The sequence below is a fragment of the Cydia pomonella genome, chromosome 13 (assembly GCF_033807575.1).
Source record: "Cydia pomonella isolate Wapato2018A chromosome 13, ilCydPomo1, whole genome shotgun sequence".
In the NCBI taxonomy this organism is placed as follows: domain Eukaryota; kingdom Metazoa; phylum Arthropoda; class Insecta; order Lepidoptera; family Tortricidae; genus Cydia; species Cydia pomonella.
The window spans coordinates 2,095,340-2,104,456 of NC_084715.1; the positions used below are offsets into that span (position 1 = coordinate 2,095,340).

A 9,117-nucleotide genomic window follows, 5' to 3' on the forward strand; every position below is an offset into this window, starting at 1 on the left:
CCTGTAACTTCTAAAATAAGAGAATGATAAAACTAAAAAAAATACCTATATGATGTACATTACCATGCAAACTTCCACCGAAAATTGGTTTGAACTTGAACGAGATCTAGCAAGTAGTTTTTTTTAATACGTCATAAATGGTACGGAACCCTTCATGGGCGAGTCCGACTCGCACTTGGTCACTTTTTAGACTAGATCAGTAGACCAGAGGTCACCAGTTAGATTTTTCAGGGGCCCGGTTCTTAAAATAAAATGAGTCAGTAGAAGAAAGGTAGAGGCACTCAAAAAAAGGACCAAACTGCCAACCAAAGCGTAAAGTAATATAAAGATAGTTTTATTATTCAAGTAGGCATATTACAATGCGCTTATGAATGTCAAATAAAGCTACACCGGCTCTAATCCTACACCTCTGACCTGAGAAGATTCAAATCCCCCCTCAATAGGGTTGTTTCCAATTTTTTCTATATGAACTAAAAGTTGCCCTAAAATTCGACTTTTATACCAAAAACGGCTTTAAATATGTTAAATTAACAAAAGTACCTGGGCGACCGAGCTTTGCTCGGTTATAACTATTTATTTTAATATGGTGGTGTATAGGTGATAATCTTAACTACATTTTTTTACTAAATTAAACTTGTCTAAAGCAATAAAAATTTAAAAATTATATATAAACTTGAACATAAAAAAAAACAAAAGTTAGTCACCGGGCGAGATTCGAACCCGTATCACTCGTTTAGCAGCCCGCGTCTTAACCCGCTGGACCAGACGGACAGTGGCCGGCAACACGAAATTAGCGACCATATTCTGCGTCGAAAGAAAAACGCATGAAAACTCGAAAACACGCGTTTTCCCAAACATAAGACTAATCTAGATAGATTGTATACCCCCAAAAACCCCCATATACCAAATTTCAGCGAAATCGTTAGAGCCGTTTCCGAGATCACAGAAATATATATACATATATAATTATATATACAAGAATTGCTCGTTTAAAGGTATAAGATATAATTTGACAGATGCTTTCGCGCCCAAAACGCTGTTTGAAAATTGTGTGACGTCACAGTTTACGGTTTGACACATAACTACATACGCACGTAGAAGATACGAACTGTCAACTGACATTTGTCATTTATTGTTTATCGCCTAACTGTCAACGGTGTCAATCCGAGAGTTGTGACGTCATCAGAATCTTTAATGACGTTTCGAGTTTGATCACGTGACGTGTGCCAAAAGGTATTTTAAATTAAATATTTACAAAAATATGGTCATTACAGGTCCCCTAAAAGTAGTTTAACATGTTCTTATAATCCAAAAGAATTTATTGGGATACAATTTTGCCCTAAAATTTGTAGATGGAAACAACCCTATTGGAGGAGGGTATCCCAATATGGACCGGCAAGAAACTCGGCGGAACACATCCTTTCAAAACATTACATCTTATAATTAACATGCATTAAATAAGAAAACTACAACTTTGATTACTAATAGGAACCCTCAATTAAATACATAATTGGTCGGTGCGGATCGATAATAAAATTTTACATAACTACTTCCTACTTTCCGCACATGTATCGTACATAACTATTACCAAAGAGAATTTGATATATTGAGGTGTATTGTCAAAGAAAATTTTGTAGCTACATAAATTTACTGCCATCTTTCGATACATGATTAAAACTTTTAGAACGGCATTTGACTTTGGTCCTTATTCTTTTACTGATATGTGTTACATTTGTTTAATAAAAAAGTGGCGCCATCAGATTAAAGGCCAAAAATATGGAGCATCGTTTCGAGCGATGGCGCCATAACCTTTAGGTTGTGCCCAGTAAGATGGCGCCACTTTTTGATATTTAACAAATTTAAGTGAAATAATAAGGATCGAAGTCTAATGGCGTTATAAAAGTTTTAATCATATCTCGAAAGATGGCAGTAAAATGTGGCTACAAAGTTTTCTTTGACAATACACCTCTATTTCAAATTCTCTTTGCTATTACAGTGCGTATGGTGAACACAATGAACACTTTCCGTGCCTGTGTCGAGAGTTGAAAAGGCCATATCGTCGTTGAGAATGCCAAATCCGTTATGTGCTCGATTTTTGATTAACAAATACCTAACTAGCAACAAAGTATATAAAGGTATTAATTAATTTGATTAAAATCGCGCACATACCGGATTTGGCTTTCTCAACAACGATATGTACTTTAAAAACGAAAGGTACACGTGCGAATCGAAAATTCGCAACTCTCGTGTCGCTTTAATGTTTTTACTTTTCGCACTTGTATCGTAAATAACTATTTTATGATAACAGGTTTCATATCAAATTGAGTCCGGTATGAAAACTTTTCACCACTTCACAGCAACCATTCCACATTCGATTTTAGAATCCCCGCTGACATCACGTCAACATTGGACAAATCTTTTTGACAATCACAATTTACCTATTTGTCACTACTATTTTATGTTTAATTTGTATAATTTATTTTTAATCGAAATCTTTTAAAGCAAAGGTTAAAGATGGCAAGCGACATAGATAAACGTAATTTTGGGGACAGCGCTGGGAACAGCAATTGCGTGACCGCCCGGAAAGCATCTAACCACGTTTTCGATGGGGCTGGCGAGAATATACATTACTACAGCGATTCGGATTCCGTTGCTTCGAGGAAGAGCAAGACGAGATATATAAACTCAGCGATATACATTGAGCCGGTGGAGGCGTCTCAGTCGGTGACGTCGCTGCTTTCGGGGCCGTCTTGTGCGGATGTTACTCCACACCCCCACAGGTAAGTTGATATGTTTATACGAATATTACCGTGTTAAACGTTATTAGGAATACTTAATACTTACCTATTTCGTCATCACACGCCGTATACCTGCTATACAACTTATACGCCAATCTGCTTTATCAGGCTTCTTACAAGACGATTTGGGTATAAAGACATCATACCTACACCTTTCATCTCAAACACCTTCGAATTTCCTTGAGAATATTCTTGTACACAACACTTAATAATCAAACGAACTTGACTGCACGATAACGTGTACTACTGCTAGTAAATTATATTTGTTGTCTTGGATTTGGATACGAAGTATAATTATATTTCTTGATCGAAGAGCAACCGGTAAATTTTCCTTTTGTCCGGGTCTGCCTAAAACGTAGTCTGACTAATTCGCGTTATGACAGAACTTCATTTGAAATTCGCTATTCGTCTAAATCGCTATTGACCTATTACTTATATTACCTATTTCGCAATATGTCCCAAACGCAGTAAGCCTAAGTAGCTGTTTGTCCATATCGCGATACGTCTAATTACCAGTGAGTAGCTCGATCTACGCCCTAAACGTGTTTAATCTGCGTAGCGAAATTCCTAGTCGCCCCCCAAAGTGTAATGTTTTCAGGGAAGTCACAATTAGTCAGGTTAATAGTTAGGTAGGTTAGGTTCGTTGTAGGTAGCTTCAGAGGCCTGGAGGGCAAACTACCCAGAATTTGCGGGGCTCCGTCTAGTTACGTTTAAGAGGAAATGTTTTTGGAAAAGAAATTATTAGAAAAAATCTATTATAGGAGAAGTAACAGTAGATTCGCTTTTCGACAATAATGCAAGAGGCCTAAGTCTTCTTGTGGCAGATTCGCATTTGGACAAAACTCATTAGGCTTAAGTCTCAGTGCGACTATTTCTCGGTTGGTCTAGGCATAACGCGAATTAGTCAGGCTACGTTTTAGGCAGACCCGGACCAAAGGTAAATTTTGAATTCGGTTTCGTTACGGTTACGAGCTGAGGTTTGAAACACAAGATCTAATCGTTCTTTAAAGTCTATTCTTCAATTTTGGCATATTCTATGGACTTATGATATGAATGTAATATGTCTCGGACTGTTATAATTGCAGCCTTCCAGCTCACACAGACTTCTTCAAACAGTTATTTTTCGCGTTACAGCTCTTACAGAAGCAATTCAACACCCTTCCTCTCCGGACGAGCATCATCCTCCTCCAGCATCAAACGCAAATCCTGCCGCCTAGAGCTCGATCACACAACTCGAGATGACGGCGAGACTCCTCGCGACGACCGCACGTACAGAGAGGGACAGGACACGTTCAGATTGTCTGTTGCGTCGGTTTCTACCACCACTACTGCTAAGGAGGAGAGAGAAAGGAATGAAGCGAAGAAGAGACAGGTGTTTGAGCAGTGGTTGGCGCGGAAAGAAAAAGAGGTAAGGATACCCAGAAACTGAGAAGTTACACTCGGTTTAAGTACTTACGGTATTGAATCAGCGATGGTTCCATAGAAAATTGACACCCCTGATACCTGGATGTGACATAATGGACAAAATGAATAAATGCAGATTAACTTCCTCAATACTAAGACTACTGCTCAACTAGGTAAGTACTTCGCGACTTTATCGTTTCGTCTTCAGGTAGGTATCTATATCTGCACATTTAAATCTACTATACCTAAGACGATATATTTTTGAACAAATAAAAGACATTTCTTTGCTATTGGATTTAAGGTTGGCACAACCACCACTCAGTTTAGGCTGATGACGGAATTTAGACTCTTAGAGACTATACATCTCTGGATAATTTGATAAATATCATTTACTTCTGACATTTAGAGATATTTACACCTCTAAATAATTTTAGAATTTTTGTTTTGTATTTTTTTTATTTTATTCTACTATTAGAGACTTTATACATCTCTAAGTAATAATAATATTTTACTTCCTTTTTATTTAAACAATAATACTTTAGTTTGCATTAATATTTTCAATGAATTGTATTTTATAATTGTTGATGTACTTGTTTTTGCTTGTATGTAAATTCCATGGTATCGTGAAGTTGATGTCTCTTTAAATTTCTTTGTGCTAGTTCTTGGGGATGATACAAAACGCCCGCAGGTATTTCGTAGTGAACTTTTTAAATGGGTTCTTCTTTATCGTACAGAAACGCGAAAAAGCCCGCCTAGAGAAACTCAAGCGTCAGCAACCACCGACGACAACGCCCGAACAACGAGAGGAATCCTACCGCCGCTGGCTCGAACGCAAACGTACGCAGAACGAGCGTCGGAAAGCTGAGGAGATCGTGCACAAGTTCAAAAATGCTGAGCGACAAGCGGAGGAGAGGAACATGCGGGAGAGAGCGAAGGAGGAGAAACTCGCTGAATGGATCAGAAAGAAGGAGGAGGACATGAAATGTAAGTAAATAATTTTTAAGAAAAAAGAGCTGACTTCAATGAGGGAGACCGGTGAAAGAAAGATTCTTGTTGATTTTGGATTTCCTACAATGAAATTAAAAAGGAGGTAATGTTTTTTTTTGTCACCGCACCCACCTAGACACATTTCAGATTTACCCTATGGTTGACTGGTAAGATATGGCAATAGGTTATTCGACTGTATTTAAAATAAATTATTTAAGTTTTCATTGGTGTAGGTTCGATTGAACGATTGTCATCTTGGCCAGGTACCTTAAAATTCACGGGAACGCAGAACACGACTTTTCACATGAACATTTGGGTGTTTATGTACTATTTTTACTTTCTCAGTAATGAAGACCCGCGAAGAGCGCCGAGCAGCACGTCTCGCCATCGAGGAGAAACGCAAGCGAGCAGAAGGCGAGCGCGCGTATCGCGACTGGCTGCGCACTAGTAGGAACAAGCCTTTACCCGTGCCCCTCAACCAAGGAGAGCTCAGTGAGTAATACAGAGGGCATATATCGCAAACTACTTCTTTCTTTCGTCTTTTTGCCTCTATCTGCAAACCTCTGGTGTTGCAGGCGTCCATAGGCTACGGTGACTGCCTACCATCAGGCGGGCCGTATGCTTGTTAGCCACCGTCGTGGTATTAAAAAAAAAGCATGCAAGAGCGGCAGAGGCAATCAAGAAATTACGATTTTCGATGTTTGTCCTATGCATTTGCGGTGGCAGCATGGTTCGATTTTTATCACTTGTCACTATGCCTGTCACTTTCGCGCTTACATACTTGTTAGAACGTGACAGGCATGGTGACAAATGATAAGGAGCCGACCATCTTAGCCCTATAGGTGATGACAACAAATGATGGTGAATACACTGGTGTGTCATTACCATCATATTACATCACCATACATATATAGGTACATTTGTCCGAACCGGTAGCTCAGATAATCCTTAGATAAGATAAGAGCTTATGTGTTTAATCGATACTAGTCACAATTCAGCAAAGCAATACATCGTGAAGAAAGCAGACTAACCAGAATATGGTACGATAGCTTTCATGACTTGTATTCTTGCGCCAATTTTAAATAGCACACCTCGGTTTCCTAGCATACAATCGGGAAAGGGAAATGAGGAGTAGCCCATCTTCGAATAGCCTCCGTGTAAATGTCTTCCGAAGTCATCACCTTTCAAAGCCAATCATTGCGTAGCGTATTTACCCTACTATCGTTACAAGCAATAAGTTGAAGGTAAAAGACCTGTAGGTGAAGTCTAACCAAAAAAAACGTGTCTCCTAAAGTTAGACAGTTTAAATAAATGGCGTTGTACGGCGCTATTTCTTGTGGTCACTGGATTATCTAGCGTCATCTTATGGCCACCAGATCTGTCTATCTGTCTAGATTTACTTTAGCTGCCAAATTCGAGGCATGATTTTGTCTTAAAATTTATACCTCTACTAGGTATGAATAATTATTTGATTAAAGCGAAGTGATCAAGCTATTTTCAACCCACCACAGGTATGCGAGGGTCAGTTTCGAAGATGTATATCAACCCCATCCCGTGGCAGTCACCCACTTGACGGATCCCATGCCCTTGTGCTACAGAAATCTTTCTAACCACATCTCTAGCTTTTATTGTTACCAACTGTATTTTATTTTAGATTAAATTTTCGATTTTTAGATTAACATTGTTGTGCTATGTTCAGGAGCAATGAATTGGTTACGTTTTATACGGGGTGACTTACTGGGTGCTGATATCTGCGTTTAACGTCGATCTGGAGGCCTCCAACTTAGACATCAACACACACACATCACCACATTCGATCATTCATTCATCGATACATTTGACACCAAAACGATGTCATTTTATTATGGAAGGTGGAGGTAAGGAATGAAATCTCCATGTATCAAAAAGTGTCATTAAAAAACCTTAAATAGGTGGCGCTACAATACCTAGAATACTTGAACAAAAAGATCAAATCATAGACAGCGCACTTCACTCCGTCAATAACGCCTAGGTTCTTAGCTACTCTAGCGCTACTTTAGAGAGATTTGGAACTATTATTTATAGATGACAGCTGGACACTTACAACAGATCTACCATAAAAGATTTCACTCCTTTTAATTCCACACTCCATATCATTTTATTCTCGTTCCCGCGTGCGTATAATCGCGCCAATAGGAAGTATTACTGCGATGTTCTGCCGTGCCGCCAGAGTGTAGCACTAGCACCTATCGTAAACCATAGAGTAACTTATACAAGAAGATGATGATGTACTACTGTTATCCCTCATACACACACACAGGGCTCGCAGAAGAATTTTCCATTTGGCGCGATCCTGAGCGGTTACTTCCAGCTCTTCCAACTTATACATACTGTGGCTTAAACAGTTTTTTGACAAATTTTCACAGGTAATAAAATATGACATTGCGTTGCATGCATCAAGGCGGTTTGTTTACAAAGGGCCTATCGGGAAACGCGAAAGTCGAAATTTAGTTAATATCTGCGTCTTTATCGCTCGAATATGCAAGAGTGATAGAGAGGTTAGATTGTGATGGATTGTGGTAGTGGCGCCTTCTACGCAGAGTTTCGCGTAATATTCCCTATAGATGTAGTACGGAGCGAATTGGACGCGCGAAATGAACATTATCTAATTTGGGTCACAAAAATGGAGAATTCATTTTTTGAAGACCAGTCGCAAGTGGAAGTAGAAATTGATTCAGATACTGATATTATCGAAGAAAGTGTTCTCGAAGGCTCAATGCCAAAAACTCCTATGAAAACTCACATGCGAAATAATCCCACGGTTGCAAATGATTGAGAGGAATCTCTTGTTTACGGTAGGTAGAAATCAATACATTTCCGGCACATTTATGACACCGTTTAGATATAGTTCCAGTTCGTGCGCTATCTTAATAGTTATTAGCCTCGTGATTAATTCCTTTGATTTTTGCTCATTAATATTGTTTAAAGTGTAATATCGATAGCTTATTATACAGTAAACTAATGTGGTAGTGTGCAGTGAATAGAGAATTAATCTTGAAACGCGTTTAACCACCAATATGGAGTCAACGGCTGGTAGTCCACGTGCTACTTGTAAAGTCCAGCAATTGCTTAACAAGAGCTAATAAAATCACCGTACACTGTCTTGTAGTAACCGTACATTTTTAGTCGTATTTAAAGCTCTTAATACCTTAATACTGGCGAAATAGTCCCACTGGACTGAAGCCATAATTTTAAAAGAATCAATGAATGATATAATTTCGATTCAAAGCAAAAAATATTACTTTGCTCATCCGCGAAAAGATAACGTGCTAGTCGATCAGTGCCCACCCGTCATACTTACTTGCGTATTTTTAAATGCAATTTTATTACTGTTTTTGATGTCAAGGTGTACGTTTGAATCGACCTCAATGCCGGATTTAGAGGTGTGGAGGCCTCCGGCAATAAAGGAGTGGAGGCCCCCTGGTCCCAAATTAGTTTCCAAATAAAATGGTATATTTTCCGAAGTCTATTGTGGGGGCCCCTCTTTTGTGGAGGCCCCGGGGCTGTAGCCCCGGTTGCCCTCCCCTAAATCCGGTCCTGATTGGCTTTCTGATGAGATGCTTATATGCTTAATAGTAAAATGAGTTTTAAAGTTTTGTTATATTTCTATACTATGTTCAAGGAATCATTTTGAACATTAAGCAGAAGTATCTACGCGAGTCAGGTGTTCTAAATCATAATCTCTTAACATTATTGTTCAGTTCATTTTCAACACTTCACCGATTAGCTGCTTCTGCTGTTGCAGTTCCCATTTCATTGCTCTTGATTTTATTTATCGTCAGGATTTAAAATAATAAAGCCTTTATTTTAAAACGTTTATTATTTCATAGTTCTAACAATTTTAAAATATCTACAGGGTCCCCTCAAGTTACGAATGACATGAATTAGA

General features: G+C 38.7%; 1 protein-coding gene across 1 annotated transcript; it reads left to right on the plus strand.

Annotated features, from left to right (window-relative positions):
* Nucleotides 1-2,289: 2,289 nt before the first annotated feature.
* LOC133523980 (nucleolar protein 58-like) lies at nt 2,290-6,868 on the plus strand. The gene is made up of 5 exons (XM_061859731.1): nt 2,290-2,780; nt 3,933-4,206; nt 4,937-5,186; nt 5,535-5,681; nt 6,701-6,868. Exons 1-5 carry the CDS (start codon nt 2,515-2,517, stop codon nt 6,760-6,762), a joined length of 999 nt encoding a protein of 332 aa, XP_061715715.1. The 5' UTR covers nt 2,290-2,514; the 3' UTR covers nt 6,763-6,868.
* Nucleotides 6,869-9,117: the final 2,249 nt, after the last annotated feature.

Bases quoted from the DNA above. Each gene is read 5' to 3' on its own strand.
- LOC133523980 (XM_061859731.1), top strand. From the start codon at position 2,515: ATGGCAAGCGACATAGATAAACGTAATTTTGGGGACAGCGCTGGGAAC. The intron at 2,781-3,932 runs GTAAGTTGATAT...TTCGCGTTACAG, and splicing joins GTTACTCCACACCCCCACAG to CTCTTACAGAAGCAATTCAA. The intron at 5,187-5,534 runs GTAAGTAAATAA...TTACTTTCTCAG, and splicing joins GAAGGAGGAGGACATGAAAT to TAATGAAGACCCGCGAAGAG.